Here is a 20,538-nt window from a genome sequence, read left to right as displayed (position 1 = left end):
AAGAGGGCGGGGAGGCGATGTAGGGGGTGGGGTCCCGCTCTTTGCGCTGGTGGAATTCAAAAGATCTGTACACACACACACACACACAGTGGGAGACACACTATTTAAATTATGAGTTTGTTTATTGAGGTCTTCCAGTGAAAGGGGGTTCCTGTGCAGGGGACAGCCGACTTGCCTTATGAGGAGTGGAGGTTGATTACATAATCTATAGATTGTGTATGCATCCATTCAGCCTCTCAAATGAGAAATTCAATGTCATTCAAGCCACACTGCCATTAAAGATGAATAAAGCCGGGTACGTATTCCGTTCATGTCAACAAGTTCTCTGATGTTATATATCTACATATAAGGAAGGCTTTTTAATCTGATAGTGTAGTGGTTCATTTTGCTGAGTTTTGTGCAGGCAGTGTAGTTTAAGAGCCCAACTCAGTGACGTGTAATTTAGGCTCTGACTCCACTCAACCCTGACATGAATAAGTACTAGCACTGTACAAAATGAATGGATGGATAGACATTTTGACGTACAAGTGTACCTAATGTGACGCATTTTCTATCTCCAATCACACAGCGCAAATAGGGAAACATTCACAGTAAGTAAAGGGAAAGCCAAGTCAAAACTTTTTTTCTTTTTTTTCTTTTTTTTACTATGTGTTCTATGCGGCCCCACTTGTTTAAACACGGTTTTCTGATAAATATTGCGTTTGTGGAACATGAATTAAGCATCCACATTTTTATCCATTTTAGAGGCAGCCAATTTGGCACTTGCTGACAACACAGTTACTCAAATAACAACCAATCACGGCTCAGCTTCGTGACATGACCTAATTTAAAAAACAGGTCTCTTGTGCCAGTCTGAAAACAACCTGGTGTTCAAATAATTGGTCTAATCCTTAAAAACAAAAACAAAAAACACAAGCAAGGTGTGTTTTGTAAGTTGTTTTCATTAGCTAATTTAGCATTGTTAGTCTGGCAGTTAACAACGTTAGCAAAGCTATGGGAACACATTTTGACAGCATAAAAGTTGAGCCAACGCTAGCTAGCTCTTAATAACAGGCAATGTAACATTATTTTCTTTATTATAAGAAGTCAATAAATTAATAAATACATTTCATTGTGCTAAGTTATCAAAATGGCTAATATCTAATTCAGTGTTTCTAAACTTTTATTGAGCCAAGGCGTGTGTTTTAAATCAGAAAGCGCACCACAAACAATTTACAAAAAGTAGCTGTACGGGTTAATTATGTACCTTCTGCATTGAGTGAGCATTTGATTGTTTTACCTGTTAGTATACGTGCCTGGCATAGATACATTAACGAAAACAATTTTTATTATAAAATAATTATTTTGGATTCAAAATAACTGACACTGAATAATTTCCAGTGGCACACTCGATTATCTCTCATGGCATGCAAATGTAACACATTGTTTTTTCTTATCTACATCCAGTTCCTGGTTCTCGCCATCACATTCTAACTTGCCTGAGTGAGCAATGCGCATGCCCAATGCCTCTTGGGGATGATACTTCCTGGAGGAGGAAAGCACAAGGAGGATGGCCAGTCCATGTGTGTGCGTGCAGCTCCGCCCATGCGTGCAGCTCACTTGTTAAAATGGTAAGACTCGCAATTTGACAGCGGTCTTTCGGACTGTTCGTGTGGGGAGTACCTTGTCAGTTTGACAGCTTTCCGCATCCAACGCTGCCCTCGGCACACCTTGTCTTCCTTTTAAGTGAGTATGCTGCATGTCTAGCTGCTGATGCTTTGTGCACTTGTCAAACGAGCTTATTGTGAGGCTTTTAAGGAACACCAAGTTTGTCGTAATGTTGATAATTGATTTGCTCTGGCTGACTAAATGAATAACCCTCAATATTGAAGAAGGAAATTGAGACTGTTTTGGTCTCAGACGCGATACTTTTGGGTGTATTCAATTAAAGAAGAACTTTAATAGTTCTACTAATTCTACTGTGACATAACTTTTAAGTGATGGAAGTCAGTGTATACAGAAATTGCTGTTCAAATGTGATTGTATTTGTGATAATTGTTACTTCCCATATGCAGTGTGACCACATCAATCATAAGTGAAGTGTGATGACATTTCTTTTTAAACTCTTAACTGGAATGAAAGCAAAATTTTCATTAATTGCAGTGTTTCCTGCCGTTTTCAACGACTGTGTAAACTGGACAACAGCAATGTTGTCGTCATGAAACTCAGTCTCAGTCTCACAGCTTACACGACGCCCCAAGGATTAAAAAATAAATTTGCTTTTGCACAAATATTCCACAACATTAACATAATTGTACCAAATTGCAGCGCTAAAGACATTTTAATAATCACTAATGAGTCAAGTTTCGTCAAGTTTCAGCCGCTTGTTAACTAATATTGTTTCCCATCCTGCAATTCCTAATCTAAGCACAGAGTGATTTAGATCGAGTTGATTTTAGGTTTATTAAAAAAAAGATGCAGGAAGAATGTTGCTCAGAAAAGAGAGGAAATGAGTAAAATCCTTCACAGGACCCGAAGGCCACTCAAATACAAGGGTCACCTTTTCTCATGGGTTGACATCCGTCTCTGTTTATTTTTGACGGAAATTAAGATTTTGGTCAACAATAATTTGCTGTTTTCTCATTTATGTTTGGCAGTATTTTAATTGTGACCAATTGAATAAGGGAGTATATTTGTTACTTTTATTCAGTGATGAATTTGTAATCATTAGAAACACTAAAGCATCCATCCATCTATCCATTTTCTTAACCGCTTGTCCTCACAAGGGCCGCGGGGGTGCTGGAGCCTATCCCAGCTGGCTTCGGGCAGTAGGCAGGGTACACCTTGAACTGGTTGCCAGCCAAAACATTATTAAAATTGGGACCAGTACTAAATTTTAAACAAACATACTGTGTAGGTACCCATCTCCTGCATTTACTTGAATATTTTCATTAATTTACACATCCATGCTTAACTAATTTACTGGGCAAATCGTCATAAAAATGAGGGGAGAGCATGTTGCTTTAATGCAGAATCAATTGCAATGAGCTCTCAACATGTTGTCATTTTGAACAGGACTGCGGAATTTCAAAAGGAATACACAAAAACTGACTTCAGTTATTAATTATTGTCAATTAAATGATGACTTAGAGTCTTATTTTAGGGCAGCTGTCCCATATCGTTACATTGGTTTGTGGTCTAATTATAATATATAAAATAGTGGTATTTTGCTGTTGTTGTTTTTGTTTTGCACTGCATGCCTTATTTCTAGAGGAATTAAGGTAGAGTTGAAAATTGCAATGTTAAAGTCTGCCAGTCAGTCATATCAAAGTTATATTCCTGTCAACTCTATTTCAGACGTCTGTCCTCAGCATGCACCGTTATGTTGACACAATAGAGCAAAAGGAGGCTTTATCGCAAGTCACAGCGGTGAGGAAAGTTCAACAGTGTGAGGAGCAGGCCGCTCATACAGGAAAAGTCTGTTTGGTGTTATCAGCTCACAGCATCATCATTACTTCCTGATGAGCATGTTCATTCATTGCTTGTCTCTGTCTCCTGTTAATAGTGTTACATCATTTTTGGTTGGTTTGTTTTGCCATGTCCCTGAGGTCTTGTTGTGTTTTCTTAGAAGGCTTTAGGGGCTTTTTTCTACATCGTTCCCACTCTATTAGAGAGTGCCAGTCTTGTGCAGGAAAATGGAGGAAAGGAGGTCAAAGCAGCAGCCCGTGGACAGCTGACTCTACAGACATAATCCTAGAATCACTGAGTTGTCTTCAAGAGTTTAAAGGCCAATCTCATTTGACACATCAATAAAGCCTAGCGCTCACATGCTCACTGAAGCTTTTTACATTCTCCCGTAGTGCTTGTGTGCTCCCTATAATTTAATCAGCTGTTCCATATAAAAATGGGTTCCTCCAGGGGCTGTTATGAAGCATGATTGTTAAAGTCCCAGGCAACCCTCTAGCTCTCTGCCTTACTATCATTTTGGAGTAAACGACAAGGGCAGCTTGAGACATATTATTCCCTATATGGGCTTTGTTTGGAACTTCACTTGCCTTGCTGTTTAGGAAGAAGGCAGAAAAGAGCCTTGCTCCAGAGAAGGGGCCCTTATATGGTCATCACAACACGAGACTGAAGCCCCCTCCATACAGACAGACAGACACAGAGGGGGGAGCGTTAGCGGGTAAAAATGGATATTGTCAATTAAATGATGACTTAGAGTTAATAAATGTCATGGAGCTTGGCTGTTTTTAGAGTTTTCTCAGATACGTCAGTTTAAATAAAAGAAGAAGTCTATTCCGTATCTGCAAAGTTTAGGGGAAACGACTGGGTTTGTGTGAATTGTATATGTTGACACACTGACAGGACAAAGATCAGAGAATACCATTACTCTTTTGCCCATATTATGGTGGGACTAACTATTATCATGTTAAATATTATTTCAATGTTCAAAATCTCTCTCACAACCAACTGTTTCCTCCGCAACATCAGTTCCCATTTTCTGCCTCACTTCGGTTTTGTTTCTGTTTTAATTAATGCCGTTATTTTCTTTGCTTCACCAGTTGGCGCCCCCCACCTGATCCAAAGATGTCCAAGAAGGGCCCAAACGAGGACGAGAAGTTCCTCTTTGTTGACAAGGACTTCCTGAACAGCCCCATGGCCCAGGCCGACTGGGCAGCCAAGAAACTGGTGTGGATCCCTTCGGAAAGACATGGCTTTGAGGCTGCCAGCATCAAGGAGGAGCACGGCGACGAGTGCCTGGTAGAGCTGGCGGACAATGGCAAGAAGGTGACAGTCAACAAGGACGACATCCAGAAGATGAACCCACCCAAGTTCAGCAAGGTGGAAGACATGGCCGAGCTCACCTGCCTCAATGAGGCCTCGGTGCTGCACAATATCCGGGAGAGGTACTTCTCAGGCCTTATTTATGTAAGTATGCACCGAAACACATTCAAAACAACTTCCTTGACCTTCTCATCCCCCTGATTTGACAAACATCTCATTCTTCTCAGACATACTCAGGCCTGTTCTGCGTGGTGGTCAACCCTTACAAGATGTTGCCCATTTACTCCGAAAAGATCGTGGAAATGTACAAAGGGAAGAAGCGGCATGAGGTCCCCCCACACATCTATTCCATCACAGACAACGCCTACAGAAACATGATGCAAGGTATGGTCTTTATTCCAGTGTCTCGAAGACAATTCCCACACAGAACTGGTGAGAATCTGACCCTAAAGTATCTTGGTAGTAGCTCTGTCAATATACTGGCCAGTTGGAGAGTCAGTGTTTCGTGGAGGTGGCAGTAGTGTTGGTGGCAGAGTTGTGCTTACAGTAAATGAATCTATGCTAGCTCGGCCGTGGTACGACTTAAGATGGGCCGCTTTCCCATGGAATCCATTTCGTGCGCACTCGGGGAGAGGGGGGGGGGGGGGGGGGGTCGTGCCCACTGGATCTCTTGCTGACGTGCGAACGTTCTCTCGGAGGAGTTGACATCTATGTTGAGAGATGGGTGGGGGTCTAAAAAGTATTTCCTGTCCCATCAGCCTGTCCTTCTTTCATTCAATCCTAGTTGTTTGGCATGCAAAATTTAATAGTGTAAGAATGTGGAATTATTTTTTGCTGCTATGGTCAAATATGGTGTTCTATATAGTTTATGACCAAAATATATAGGCCTGCAGTGTACTGTTTTGTTTTGTTTTAAATCAGCAAAACACCATCTGTTAGAAAGTAAAGTGCAAATGGGTTACATTTTCAGCCAAATGTATTAATTTGGAAGATAACAGCCGCATTTTTATATTTGTTGTTCGTTAAATTCTATCTGTGTGCTTAACTCATTTGCTCCCAAAAACGTATAAATAAGTTGTATTTTAAATGTACCAAAGACGTGTTTATACGTTTTATGTTTTTTTATGCTAGCGCATCCACAGGGCTTTAATGCAGCCTCTTAACTGCAAAGAACAATTGAAAAAAATGGTAGTCATTACACAAACGGCCAGCAGGTGGCAGCAGAGAAAAATCAATCAACCAGGGCCATGTTGAAAAAAAGCTATTTTACTCACATTTCTAAATAGATTTGTGAATAATGATGAAACCGAGCTAGATTCTAATGTTAATTGCTGCAAAACGGAAACAGATAGAAATATACCCTTTTTCCTAATGAAAGAAGAGACTCTTTATTTCTTTTGTTTTTCTTTTTTTTGAGAGAGCGCTCAGTATTGTTCATTCGGTAATCTTACTGATTCAACATGTCCTCATCATTGTTCTCTGTGTGTACGTGCGTGCTTGCTTGCATGCGTGTGTGTGTGTGTGCATATGTGCGTGCGTGTGAGTTTGTGCTCATTAATTCACCTGAAACCTATTAAAAATCCCATACCCTTCACCTAAACCAAAGACTTCAGAATCCCGCTAGTCGTGAAGTTGTCAGGCGACCCGAGGAAGGATCAAAGAAAAGAAAGAAAAGTGAAATCCAGCACCGACCAGACACCACCTTCTACCCACAGGGTTACAAACCAGAATCTTTCACCAACCCCAGAAACATCAAAATTCCAACAAATTAGGGAGACCTCAAGAGACCAAAGGAAAGACTAAAGAAAGGAAGGAAGGATAGATGAAGCAGAGTGAGATCCACAGACATCAGCCTCCACCGATTCAACGACCAGAGGAAGACGCAGATCGTGTTTGAATTTCGGTAGATGCTGGTGTGGTGGATCTGGCATACATGAAAACCTCCCCCAGGCCGCGGCAGCACCAGGACACAACCTCCGGGCCACCGGCCGGAGAGCAAACCTTGGAGCCCGGAGAATGGGGCACGGCAGGCCTACCAGGCACCCCACCGGCCTACGGAAATTAATGTGTCCATATAATTTTTAGATTTGCACTCATTGTGATTTGCCAAGTCGTGTCTCTCGCAAAGTCACTTACTCTCATTCCAAAACTACTGCAGTCAATGAGCATTAGTAAAGTGTTTCTATTGGTGGGGATCTGCTTCTCATACCTCTTTGCCATGTGCAACCTAATGGAAGATCAAACAATGTAAAAAAAGAAAAGAAAAAAAGTGCCATTTAGCATTAGCGCAATACTACTGTAAAGTATATTTTCATAACCATCATAAGTTTTTCTCCATAGGGCTTTTTTTTCTCATAACAAAATTATATTAATTTAGTCTCACAGTATTTATTTTTTCCAGTTCTTGCACGTACATTATCTTTTGGACTAAATTCAACTAATTTCCTTGCGAGAACAAGCTCCTTTCTGTCACATGTACAGTATGTGAACAATGAAAATTCATAGGTTTCGCATTGTATAACATAAACACCACAATACTTAGATTTGTGTTTGTGTGGGTGGGTGTTTGGTTACTGCACAAAAAAAGACTCTATGGCATTCTTTTTCTCCAGCACATCCCTTAAGTACACATCCAAGTCCTCAGATGTTACAACCCATTAAACGTGTTCACGATAAAAAGGGTACCTGTCAGCAACATCAGACAAACTTTCTCTGTCTCTTGTAATATAAAACGTGCACATGAAACATTCATGGTTTGGTCAGGGTAGTGTACTAGAAAGTCTTATTGCAAATAAATTCTACTGTTTTGTTTCACCCTCTTAAACATGATTTTTTTCTTAAACCCCCTGGTTTTAGGATGGGGATCTTCTCCTTTTTCTACTGCCTATCCGCTTTCTGCTATCGCTAATGAGTCAGCCATCTCTTTAAGCAGCTGTTCTTTTCAATGAACCAGTGGAATTTATCATGATGTGGTGACTAAGTGCACATTATCTTACACCCAGTGCCAAACTATTCACAGTTTACACGGGGGAGTAGTAAAGTGGTGCAGAGCATAAACTAAGCTAAACAGTTCAGTCGTGACTAGGATCCCATTTGCTGCATTTTTGCATCAGCCTTTCATGTTCCGCAGATAAAGCATGTGAAATGTCTTCAAGACGTTGTCCCAAGAATTATATTATATCTAGTTTTATGATATTAATTCTCATAAATGGATCATTTTCATTAAAGGCATACTTTACTCATTGAGCCATTTTCCGCAGTAGAAAAGTTAATATTTTGTCCAGAATGAATTTGATAACGTCATTATTTTTCATGAACAATTAATACCTTTAAAAACTATTTTTCCACTTGCTGTTGACTGAAGATGACCTCACCTGTGCTGAGGAAGTAGGTAACGACCAATCATGGCTCAGTTTGCTAACCAAATGCAGAACAGGTGAGCCATGATTGGTCGTTACCTACTTCCTCAGCACAAGTGATGTCATCTTCAATTGACAGCAAGTGGAGACATTTGTTTTTGAAGGTATTAATTGTACATGAAAAATAATGAAATTCATTTTGGACAAAATATTAACTTCTTACTGCTGAAAATGGCTAAATGACTCAAGTGTCCCTTTAAGACATACAGTATAGTAGCTGTGTTTAAAGAAAAAGGAACTCACTCAAACATAAGGGTCAGGAAAGAAACAGTTTTGTCTATGTGTAACACACGTTAACACTCATTACGTTTCTGTCTACAGATCGTGAGGACCAATCCATTCTCTGCACGTAAGTGAAAATCTGGCATTTTTAATTAAAGTTACTACTGTCATGTTTTGCCCTGAACCGTTTTCCATGATGTCACACACTGGCTATGTGCGTGCTTGTGTTTTGCACTGCCTTGTGCCATGGTCAGACTACAAGAAAATAGGCCGATTTTGGCCCGACCGACATGTCGCGGACAAACGGGGCATGTCGTGAACGATTTTGAGTTGTCTTGACGTAGCGTCGCCCGTGTAGTATGACACGTTCAACGATTGGTTGTCTGGGACGATTCACGACCATCACGACGAAAGTCTAGCATGTCAGAATTTTTGCTCGTCTTGTCGCACAATGTGACATACCTACGTCGTCTTCCTTTTGGTTCCGCAGCATTGACCAATAGCGAGAGGGAGTGAAACGTCAATCGCACACTAACCAGCACGCTCCTTTAAAAAAAAATATATTTTTTAATATATTTATTTCTCCCCTGGATATCTCATGGGACTTGGCCAGACAGGTGAACCCGGAAAATATAAAAAAATAAAAATAAAAAATAAATATATATATATATATATATGAGAGAGAGGAGAAACGGCGACGTATAGAGTATCCTACAAAAAACATATGTTCTGACTGTCGTTCTAATTTTTATTTTTTTATTTTTTTTTAAGTATGATTTGGGCATAAGTAAGGATGGGAACATCTTTGGGACAGACATATACAGTATATTTTTATAGAATTCGGACCGGGCTTTTCTCCCCCTCGAAGGGCGGTTCGGAGTGAATGCGCGTATCAAATGCACTGTACTAAAACAAGTCAAATACGAATAAATATTTAAGCAGTATAAATAAATAAAAATATACAAATACAATAAAATATTTCACTGTTTGATAACTACCGGAGCAGGGAGCGAGAGCAATGCGCTCATGTTTATGCAGAATGGCACGGCCGCACTTGTCCCGCGTGCTCCATTCATATAGAAACGCACCCTTCCTGCCGCTTTTCTTGTTCCGCCTCCCCGACAACCAGTGCCGACGCGGTGCTCTTGGCATTACAGCACGCGATGATCGGGGGGTGTCTTGTTGGATTCGGACTTGTAGTGTGACTGCACGTCCGGTCCACGACACAGAACGAATTAATCGGGTAATCTGACAGCGCGACTGTCGTGAAAGACAAAAAAGTCGCGTAGTTTGAATTTGGCATAAGGATGCTTGCATAAATTCTAATTCAATCAAATGGAACTCCTCTATTTCTTTCAAGGGCGAAAGGGAAAGAGGATGGAATTACAAATATAACTTTAATATGTGAGCTTGAAATAGTAGAAGGGACACAAATTGTTTGATTTGTCAACAAACACTGCATCCTGCTATGATATTTGTATCCAGAGTCCCTTTGGAAATGCTTTAAAGTGTTTGTAGTGCTCCCCGATGACTGCGGCCTGGCTTTCCACTCAGACCCTTGGTCCGGAAGTTTGGCCTTTACACTGATTAGAAAACAAGATTAGCCTCCCAAAAGTTTGGCCTCCATGTTGTTTGTTTATTTGTTTCAAGCTATTTGTTAGCAGCTGAATTGCTCATCTAGAGACAAGCTGTCTCGCAAACTTGGGACCACACGAGATGCATTTAATTTGGTATTTATTTTAGTTTTGTTTGTATTATTATTAGTTATTTATTTATTTATTTTGCTGCTTTATGTTCTCAGTGAAACTTAAACAAATCACTTTTTGTATTTTGTATCATCAATGAACATCTTTCCGGGACTTGACTTATGTTTTTCTATCTAACGTTTGCTTTTATGATACATACAGTTAGGTTAAAACTTATGGATGGATTGAGCATTGGCAGCATTTTTATGATTTTTGCCTTTATGTACAATAATAAAGATAGGCAAAGTAGGAACAATAGTTTTTCCAATTGCCATTTAGGAATTACAGATGTTTTATGCATCGCATTTTTCAGGGGCTCCACTTTATTCGAACAAAATTGTAAATATATCTATAGTGTCGAATTCTAATATTCTTCAAAGGCCAAGTCAGTTGCCGGATCTCAGCCGACAAGGATGCATTTAACTTGCTAAAGACAAAGGATCACAAACAACCTGTAAAAAGTGAAGGTGGTCACAGTGAAGGTCTGGCAATGCAGCTCCACGTCCACAGACTGTCGACTTAATCTGATATGTGCACAATTATGGTTAATATTGATCAATTTTGCTTTTCCCAAATACTTTACGACCCTTGGAAAATGTACTCCACAAAAAGGGTTCAATTCCAAAATGGTACATTCCATATTTTCGTGAAGCCTGTCAAGTTAAAGCTAAAATGTGACACTTCTAACACATTCTTGATTGTTGTACAGTATTTGAATTCCATTGTGGTGGCATACTACGACAAAATACCCCAAAACTCAAGTCATTATCCAAATATCAAACTGTACACAAGGAGCCAAAGCAAAAGCTTTTAATACTCTGGTCTCGGCATTCCAATGACAAGGGGAAGTGCTCTTCTCCCCATGCCCTGATGCCCTCTAGGCTTCGTCTACTCCAAAATTGCAGCACTGGATGCTGTAATACATTTTGATAAAAATCACACCACTTCCTCATCTCGCTCACCCGTTCCAGGATTTGTTGCAAGAATTTGGTTGTCTACATCTCATTATGTGTGTGGGCCATTTTAGAAAAGAAAAAAATACACTCAGGGGAATCCGTGTCTGGGATACACAAGGTTCAATTAATGTAAGAAAATCCAATCCATGTGACGTGTGATGTGAAATATTTTAAACTGATAACGTGGAATGACACACGAGAGCTGAACACGTGCCCAGTAATGTCCCAGCAGTCAACATTTCCATTTCAGTTAAAACTACAACTGCTCTGAGGGTAAGCAGGCAGTCGGGGCCATATATGGCAGAAATGTTCCTGGTGAAGTACATGGAATGTCATGTATGACGTGCGTGTTTTGTGTGTGTATGTGCGTCTATTATGCACTGTATGTACACTATCAGTGTTATTTTTGCAGCAGCCATCAAAGAACTGGCTTCATATGGTGTGTTTTATTTCCCATTGAAACAAAGCTTTGTGTGCACTACATGTTTTTTATGAATCAGACTAAAGTAGATTTTGGAAGTAGACGTAAATGGGCGTATGTGGGGTTGAAGCCATGCAACCAAAAATTAAAAAAAAAATAACGGTCTGCTTTAGGTTGATTCCTATGAGGGGTCAAAGTTTAATCCTTTTGAAAAGATTGCAAATTGAGCATTGCTAAGTTATCAATGTACAATTCTTCATTCCAAACTAACCTTAATACTGTAAATATTAGACATGTCCTTATTAAATACTGAGCAGGACATGGATTCAATTTGATGGACCATTAGAATCTATTCAGCACTTGCAAGTGATTGCAGTTGGTGTCTGGATGTTGTGGGTCTATGCCAGATGAGAACAGGAAAAAATAGATTGGATGCTCTCAGAGCGTCCAAGCCTTAACACACAGCCTCCCATGCCTTTTAAGGAGCCATGACTTAGATGGCTGATGGCCCTGGGATTGTTCAACTCTGTCTTTCTCTTAAGGATCTCAGATCACACGCCACATTTAATGTTGGAAAACGGATGGGCTTGTGTTTAAAAGCATCACAATCATGCAATGAATTTCTTTAAAACTAAGATTTTACTGTTTGTCTGAGCCAGGATGATACTGTTCTTTTCGTGTGAGGTAGCTTTGTTCATCCTCTACGGTCTCACATTGACATTTTTTCCCCCTCCGCAGCGGGGAGTCTGGCGCTGGCAAGACAGAAAACACCAAGAAAGTCATCCAGTATTTGGCTGTAGTGGCGTCGTCACACAAAGGCAAGAAAGACAGCAGTGCTGTAAGTATGCATGCAAAGTCACCACGCTGTAATGAAAAGTAAAGGGTCTGTCAGCCAGTTCCCTCACTCTTAATGTATTTAGGATGCTGCACAGTTTAATTCTGTATATCGCCATTTCCTCCAAATAGCAACAATCAGGATCACAGTTGTCCTACGTGAGTAAAGGGGAATGCCTGACGTGTGTTTTTGTGTGTGCTGTTTCTTCCTGAGATTTAAAAGTGCATGAAGAAAGTGTCACTCAGTTACCAAAGAGACGTTTTTTGACATCTATTTTTCAACACCACAGTTCAAATCTTTACGGTAGAGAGTGCTTCCCCTAACCTGAGATTTTCCTGTGTTACCCAGTGAGAGTGGATTTGCATGATCATAGTGCTTCGTAGTCACATTTGAAACCTCCAGAATGGCCAGTGAGGCCCAACTAGCGTTGCTGGTTTACTATGTTGAGTTTGGTGTCAAACCTTTTCAGTGAACACCCTTTCACTGCCGGTGGGGATGAGATTAAGCCTCACCAGCAATGAAAGGGTCTCTCACCAATCAATGTGCACAGTGTGAGCATGCCCAGTTACTCTTCTTATGCCTTATACACGTCCTCTTCCTTGACTCCTCCTCTTCATCCCTCTCTTTGCCCCGGCGTTCCCAGAAGATTGTTTGTTCTGACCTGATGCATTTACTTTAGTTTTGTGGTTTTAGTTTGCAATTGTCACTCATTATTGGTCAACTTAAAAAATATATATATATATTTTTTTTTTTTTTGTGTTTTTTAACTCTGAACCATTAACAACATTTGATAGTTGATTTCACTGATGCTCAAAAAGTGCACAATCTAAAGTGAATTCAGAGATTTGTTTCGAAATACATTATGTGGTTGAAGATAATTGCTGAAAACATGTGAAAAGACTGACAATAATGTAGGATTGAATAGTTGAGGTACAGTAAAAAAAATAAAAATTAAAAAAAATTCCCCATTTCAGTTGTCCAGATTTTCTGGCCGTGGCTAAAAAGGCATCATGCAGCTAGCTAGCAAAGCCATATACAACCTGAAAAATTCATGTTCCCTGAAGTGTTAATTGTTTTGTGTTATTTGGGCTACAGTATTGCTGTTGTGGGAGACACTTCGGAGAAAGTTAGCTGTTTAATATGTTCGCCAGCCCGCTAGCTCACTTAGCCAGTTAGCTCGCTAATTAGTGTACATACTGTCAGAATGTATTTGAGTAATAGCTGAAGTTTAGTGGGGCAATTTTGGAGTCTCGTTTTATATTCGTGGCGATTGTTTTTGTTTTTTTATTCAAATTGTGTAGGCTTATTAACAACACTCTTCTCTGTGGTGTGTCAATTTTACAAGACCTCTTTTTTATAATTTACAGGGACATTAACTAACAGTGCCTGAGCATTTCACACTTACTCAGTAACTGGAGTATAATTTAAATGCATCTCTGCTATATTCAGCATTAGATCCAGATATACTTTGACATTGTAGCTTCGGATTCATATGCTGGTACATATAAAATGTTTTTTGTATTTTTTGTATTATTATTCAAGCCCATTGTAAAAGACCCATTTGCTTTTATTTGAATACTCGTCCAATGTTGTGACTGATTCGTGTATTACCTATATGGGCTTCTTTTTGGTTTATTGGTGTCAACTGTGGGCGTATGACCTCACCTTAACAAAACTATTGTTTCGGCTCTCTTCACTCATGTGTGACCGCCTAGATCTACTAATATGCAGTAAACCTTGATACAAGAAAAAAAAGCCTTGCCGTGAACTATCCCATTCTCTTTCTTGCTGCTCTGCTGTGCTCTATTTCTCGTTTTCATTTCTCTAGTGACCTATCCCAGGAGCTTAAATGAACAAGACAATCCTTTCTGCTTTGATAGCTCTGATCTTCAGTCCATCAGCTGGTCTGTATCTTGTCAATCTTTTCAGCCTTTACAGGATCTACCATCATGTTGCACAACACATGTTCCATCATTATCACGTCACTATTTTCAATCAAGCTACAGTCGTTGCCACCTTTCTCCTCATCTGATAGTTTTATCCCATTTAGGCAGATAGAAACAGAAGAGTCATTGAGGTGGAGGTTGACAGGGTCTGACCCGACCTCAAAGCTGACACAGAGCCCTTTGATCAGGTGGATTAGCTCAATGCACATTGGGGTGGAGTCTACCTAATTTTCCAATCGCCCGATTCCACCCACGAGCCTACAGACCAACAACATCTCGAAGGGGAAAAGGGAGATGATGATTCCAAGGGCCCATGACTAACACGGGCTGTAGGAAAAAATAATATTTTCAAATTGTGTCATCATGTTTTTAAAGCAGCAACAAATCAAATGACAAATGACAAACAAAACAAATGACACCCATGCCACAAATGCTGAAAGTTGCTTTACTGAGAGAAAACGTTCATTTTGTAGGATCAGCGTGATTGTAGTTTGCAAACACGTGCAACATGCACATAAAATTGCATTCACTTGAAGGATTCCTCAGAGGCAATGTGCTGGTAATATTATTTTCAGCTGAACCAACCTGACCTGCTTATCTGTTTATATATCAGCTTCCCCTCATTTGCCTCTTAACCTCAGGTCAGATTTTGGTTACATAACTTTCTGGAATTCTTATATGTTGGCTTTAGTAGTAGTTTGGGAGGTAGTTTGAGATCTGTGGAGTACTTTCTACTTTTGTATTTATGCTTTCTTAGAGTCTTTATTGTCTTTTTTTGTCAACACACATGAATCATATTCTGGGAAAGCCCCACATCAACCCAATCAGCATCCCCCATCAGTGGCCATTCATTGTGTAAATGTGTTGTCACCAGGGAGAGTTAGAGAAGCAACTCCTACAGGCCAATCCCATCCTGGAGGCTTTCGGGAATGCCAAGACCATCAAAAATGACAACTCCTCCCGATTTGTGAGTTTCCCCCCTAAAGTTTAGTCTCACGATTAAAATAACTCTTAAAAATCATATCTCTGATTACATGATTTTTTTTTTGTACTTGCCTTTTCTGCAAGACCCATTATTTCATGTATTAACTCCTTTTATTGTTATTCACACAGGGTAAATTCATCCGAATCAACTTTGATGTGACAGGCTACATTGTTGGAGCCAATATTGAGACCTGTATCCTCCCAACGTTTTATATCTGCAGAGCAAAAATGAAGTCATATCGACCAGTAGTTTAGGACTTGCTAATGTTACTATAGAGGTGCTCACTCCAGCTAACTAGCACTGTAAGATTCACAGGTTGGGCAACACATAATGGCTAATGGAGACATTCACAGTTAGACAAAGGATATACTTGACGATTTGTTTGTGGTCTTTAATCAATGAGTTCCCAGACCTCCTGGAGAAGTCTCGTTGTATCAGACAGGCAAAAATAGAAAGAGCCTTCCATATCTTCTACTATATGATTGCTGGTGCCAAGGACAACGTCCGAGGTAAATGTTTTGACAGTGACACTTCTGACTCAAAAACATGACTTACGGTAATCAATACTTCTCTGTAATTCATTTGTCCATTTTAGTCCTTCCCATTTCTGAAGTCGTAACGTAAAGAAATGGTCATGAAAACCTGAAAAATATCAATGTGATTTATTGTTATGATCTTTTCAGAGGAGCTCCTCCTGGAACCCTTCAGTAACTACCGCTTCCTAGTTGCGGGCCACGTCCAGATCCCAGGCCAGCAGGATGATGAATTGTACGAGGAGACGATGGAGGCCATGAGCATCATGGGCTTTACGGACGAGGAGCGAATTGGTATCACAAATTCCAGTTTGCTCTGAAAAGGATGAGGATGGATGGATGGATGGATGGATGGATCCTACCAATGCTGTTACTGTTTTACTGTAGATATGCTGAAGGTGTGTTCAACGGTCATGCAGCTGGGAAACATTGAGTTTAAGAAAGAAAGGAACCAAGAGCAGGCCACCATGCCTGACAACACAGGTTAGATACAGTTGGAAATCACATAACACTCTGCTACGACTTATTGTATAATACATATATTCCTCCTCCCTGTAGCGGCTCAGAAGGTGTGTCACCTGCAGGGCATCAACGTGACAGACTTCACTCGTGCCATCCTCACACCTCGAATCAAAGTTGGCAGGGAGGTGGTGCAAAAAGCCCAGACCAAAGAGCAGGTACTAAAGAGCGTGTTCTGCTATGAAAGAATGAATAAAATAAATGACTTTATGCGTTTGATGTGCACTTAATAGGCTGACTTTGCTATTGAAGCCTTGGCGAAGGCTGTGTTTGAGCGCCTGTTCCGCTGGATCCTAGGCCGAGTCAACAAAGCCCTGGACAAGACCAAACGTCAAGGGGCCTCCTTCCTGGGTATCCTCGATATCGCTGGTTTTGAGATATTTGAGGTATGGACACGTCGACCTCTAATGTCACGAGGTTTACCCTTTTGTGGACAATTGGCATCCTCAGTTCTGTTTCATGGCTGTTGCAGGACAACTCCTTTGAGCAGCTGTGCATCAATTACACCAACGAGAAGCTCCAGCAGCTCTTCAACCACACCATGTTCATCTTGGAGCAGGAGGAGTACCAGAGAGAGGGCATTGAGTGGAACTTTATAGATTTTGGCTTGGATCTGCAGCCCTGCATAGAGCTTATTGAGAGGCCGGTGAGTTGCCTTGGGACAGTGACAACTAGCTTTTCTTACTGTTATGTAAAATTCTTCATATTGCTTGCAGAACAACCCTCCAGGCATTCTGGCCTTGCTGGATGAAGAGTGCTGGTTCCCCAAAGCCACAGACGTCTCCTTTGTGGAAAAACTCATGAACACCCAAGGAAACCATATTAAATTTGCAAAGCCAAAACAACTAAAAGACAAGACAGAGTTTTTTGTTCTTCACTATGCTGGAAAGGTGAGGATACTTTTTGTTGTTGTTGCTGAAATACATGTTCCAGTACTGCTGAATAAAATTAAACCAATATTGTTTGCTTGTAGGTGGACTACAACGCCAGAGCCTGGCTGACAAAGAACATGGACCCGCTGAATGACAATGTCACAGCACTGCTCAACAATTCATCCAGCTCATTTGTGCAAGACCTCTGGAAAGATGGTAAGATCACTGACATACCTGCTTTGGCCATATTCCTATCTCATTAAATGTCTATATAGTGCAGTTATGCAATATGACAAATTCATATCTAATTATTGTGATGTTCAGTTTTGATCTGTGATCAAATGCACTGTTGTCTGTTGTGTACGTTTCAATGACTGACGTGTGTTGTGTGCTTCAGCTGACAGAGTGGTGGGACTTGACACCATTGCCAAGATGTCAGACAGTTCGATGGGAGGTGGCTCAAAGACCAAGAAGGGAATGTTCCGCACGGTGGGACAGCTCTATAAGGAGTCCCTCGCCAAACTCATGACCACACTGCACAACACCCAGCCCAACTTTGTCAGATGCATCATTCCAAACCATGAGAAAAGGGTGAAGAAAAAATATTTACTGTACAAAAAATGTGCTATTGATAAAAACATTATTTACTTCAGATCTTTGTTACCATGAATACGTAGCCTAAGTAGTAAGTGCCCTTCCAAGTAAAGTTCTCCTCAGGCAGGGAAACTGGATGCCAACCTGGTTTTGGAGCAGCTCAGGTGTAACGGCGTGCTGGAGGGGATTCGAATCTGCCGACAAGGATTCCCTAATCGAATTGTCTTCCAAGAGTTTCGCCAGCGGTGAGTTAGCTCAGATGCGACTATTGCTAACCACAATTGTGCTACTACATCCAAATATTGTTTCTGTAAACATTTCTCTTATAGCTATGAGGTTCTGGCAGCAAGTGCTATTCCCAAAGGTTTTATGGATGGAAAACAAGCTTGCTGCCTCATGGTAAACTTGTTTTATTATGTCCAAAATTGCTGCTTTGAATTTAAGGTCACAATGACAGTTATGGATGTCTTTCAACAGATCAAACATCTGGACCTGGATCCAAATCTGTACAGAATCGGGCAGAGCAAGATATTTTTCCGCACAGGAGTTTTGGCACAGCTGGAGGAAGAGAGAGACCTGAAGATAACTGTGATCATCATCGCCTTCCAGGCCCAAACCCGAGGCTTCCTGGCCAGAAAGTACGTACATGCAAGCTCTCGCACATGATTCACACCTCATGATTTGGAGCATGACTGATGTGTAGGCAAGACGGCATACAGTTGTAATAAATTGATTTTTTTTTTTACCTGCGCTAATTGCAGTCATGTTTTTGCAATTGTTTGTGTGAAAACTGTGCATAGTATGTCCCTATCTGCTTTGTATAAGCAACCTAAAGAAAATAGTACTATTTTCCCATAACAGGTCAAACAAAATATTTTTGATTATAATTGGCAAAATTGAGCTACAATATGTGTATGCAGGTTCAGAGCCTGTAACATCAACAGATCTAATCCAGTCTGCATATTTGGCAGCAATTTTTATTTAACATGAAAAATCCCATTCCACATTTTCAGATGCTTTTCTCTGTGGTATCTCATTAAATTAGTTCCATTGGATTTAGAAAAGATGCACATCTTCAATTATTTGATTTGCATTGTGACAAATGTTTAAGTGTTAGTCTAAGTCAGTGCTTCTGTATTACAGCCTCCCACCCACCCAAGAAGAAGAAAATATTTCACAAACTCGCCGCCGCGACTTTAAATAGTATCATATGTGTATAAAGTTTTAAATATAATAAGAATAAGAATAAGAATAAATGTAAAATTTGGTCTATAAAGATGTTGTAAGTACACCTCTGTAGAGGAGCTAATACTCCTGCACACTCTCTAATTATGAGGGTGACACTGCCACCTACTGTGGTGAATGTGCAATTACAACAAATTCTAGTATGGCAAAGAAAACAAAAGTTTCCACTGAGGATACACTTGCCCCCTAGCATTGTACCCCCAAGGGCCCCCCTCTATTTGAGAAGAGCTGTTCTAGGTCTATCTATAAGTGTTGGTTATGGGTGTGTGCACTTGTATAGCATGTATTGCATCATATATGATGCATTTGTTTTGTTGATCATTTAAAGGGCATTTGCTAAGAGGCAGCAACAACTCACAGCCATGAAAGTCATTCAGAGGAATTGTGCCGCCTACCTCAAACTTAGAAACTGGCAGTGGTGGAGACTCTTCACAAAGGTCAGAATGTCCATAACATGTCCACGTAACTTAAAGATCGTAATATTTAATATTGACATCACTTTTCTGCACTCCCAAAAAGGTTAAACCTCTCCTGCAAGTGACACGTCAGGAGGAGGAGATGAGCCTAAAGGATGAAGAGCTGCAAAAATCAAAAGAAAACTCAGCAAAGTATGAATCAGAGCTGAGCGAGATCACCTTGAAGCACACAGCGGTAAACTACAAATGACACAAATGTACCGCTTTGGGTTCCAATAAAGTTCGCTTCCCATTCTCCCGTGAGCTGCTCAACCTGACTCTGGCTTTGACTGACAATTTGCTTCAGATTTTGGAGGAGAGAAATGCACTCCAGGAGCAGCTTCAGGCTGAGACAGAGTTGTATGCGGAAGCTGAGGAGATGAGGGTGCGTTTGGCAGCTAAGAAGCAGGAATTGGAGGAAATCCTCCATGAGATGGAGGCAAGACTCGACGAAGAGGAAGAACGTTCTCAGACATTTCTGGTGGAAAAGAAGAAGATGCAACAGCAGATGCAGGTGATGAATGTTGTCTTCGTGGTTGCTGTCGGTTATCTCACGTCATTCTTTCCAAATACAAGTTAAAGCAAGCATGTTATCGCCTCATTGTTGTAGGAATTGGAAGAGCATTTAGAAGAGGAGGAGGATGCGCGCCAAAAGCTGCATCTGGAGAAGGTCACCTGTGAAGGAAAAATCAAAAAACTTGAAGATGACATCCTGGTGATGGAAGATCATAACAACAAGCTGCTGAAGGTAAATGAGGGGAAAAAAACGTAATGGCATTTAAGTGACATTATTGGCTCAGCAATTTTTATTTTTTAGGAGAGAAAGCTGATGGAGGAGAGGGTTGCAGACTACAGTGCTAATCTGGCTGAAGAAGAGGAGAAGTCGAAGAACCTCACCAAACTGAAAAATAAACATGAGTCCATGATCTCAGAACTGGAGGGTAACCACTGTTTAGGAACCTCAATTTACAGACTTATTCCATAACTGATAGTTTGTTGGGTTGTTTACCTTCTGCTCTACTTCCAG

At 40.5% G+C, this 20,538-nt stretch overlaps 1 protein-coding gene across 4 annotated transcripts in view; it reads left to right on the top strand.

Annotated features, from left to right (window-relative positions):
• Window positions 1–1,480: 1,480 nt before the first annotated feature.
• Window positions 1,481–20,538, top strand: part of myh11a (myosin, heavy chain 11a, smooth muscle) — a 28,357-nt gene continuing 9,299 nt past the window's right edge. The window contains exons 1-25 of one of the 4 annotated variants that reach the window (XM_086082444.1): window positions 1,481–1,610; window positions 4,542–4,908; window positions 4,992–5,148; window positions 8,505–8,532; window positions 12,266–12,365; window positions 12,494–12,520; window positions 15,183–15,275; window positions 15,422–15,485; window positions 15,704–15,802; window positions 15,977–16,120; window positions 16,214–16,309; window positions 16,385–16,503; window positions 16,579–16,731; window positions 16,818–16,991; window positions 17,062–17,235; window positions 17,319–17,433; window positions 17,615–17,808; window positions 17,935–18,056; window positions 18,141–18,210; window positions 18,289–18,449; window positions 19,385–19,493; window positions 19,576–19,707; window positions 19,819–20,025; window positions 20,122–20,259; window positions 20,329–20,452. In XM_086082444.1, the coding sequence (XP_085938570.1) occupies window positions 1,516–1,610; window positions 4,542–4,908; window positions 4,992–5,148; window positions 8,505–8,532; window positions 12,266–12,365; window positions 12,494–12,520; window positions 15,183–15,275; window positions 15,422–15,485; window positions 15,704–15,802; window positions 15,977–16,120; window positions 16,214–16,309; window positions 16,385–16,503; window positions 16,579–16,731; window positions 16,818–16,991; window positions 17,062–17,235; window positions 17,319–17,433; window positions 17,615–17,808; window positions 17,935–18,056; window positions 18,141–18,210; window positions 18,289–18,449; window positions 19,385–19,493; window positions 19,576–19,707; window positions 19,819–20,025; window positions 20,122–20,259; window positions 20,329–20,452 (3,262 nt within the window). In that variant the 5' untranslated portion in view covers window positions 1,481–1,515. Of the gene's footprint in view, window positions 1,726–4,541; window positions 4,909–4,991; window positions 5,149–8,504; window positions 8,533–12,265; window positions 12,366–12,493; window positions 12,521–15,182; window positions 15,276–15,421; window positions 15,486–15,703; window positions 15,803–15,976; window positions 16,121–16,213; window positions 16,310–16,384; window positions 16,504–16,578; window positions 16,732–16,817; window positions 16,992–17,061; window positions 17,236–17,318; window positions 17,434–17,614; window positions 17,809–17,934; window positions 18,057–18,140; window positions 18,211–18,288; window positions 18,450–19,384; window positions 19,494–19,575; window positions 19,708–19,818; window positions 20,026–20,121; window positions 20,260–20,328; window positions 20,453–20,538 lie in introns of all 4 variants that reach the window. The other 3 variants (XM_086082442.1, XM_086082445.1, XM_086082443.1) reach the window with 3 other exon arrangements.

The sequence above is a fragment of the Leptonotus elevatus genome, chromosome 8 (assembly GCF_054856555.1).
Source record: "Leptonotus elevatus isolate MCC_2025b chromosome 8, RoL_Lele_1.0, whole genome shotgun sequence".
In the NCBI taxonomy this organism is placed as follows: domain Eukaryota; kingdom Metazoa; phylum Chordata; class Actinopteri; order Syngnathiformes; family Syngnathidae; genus Leptonotus; species Leptonotus elevatus.
Note: the sequence above shows the minus strand (reverse complement) of the source record. Positions and strands in the feature narration are given on the sequence as shown.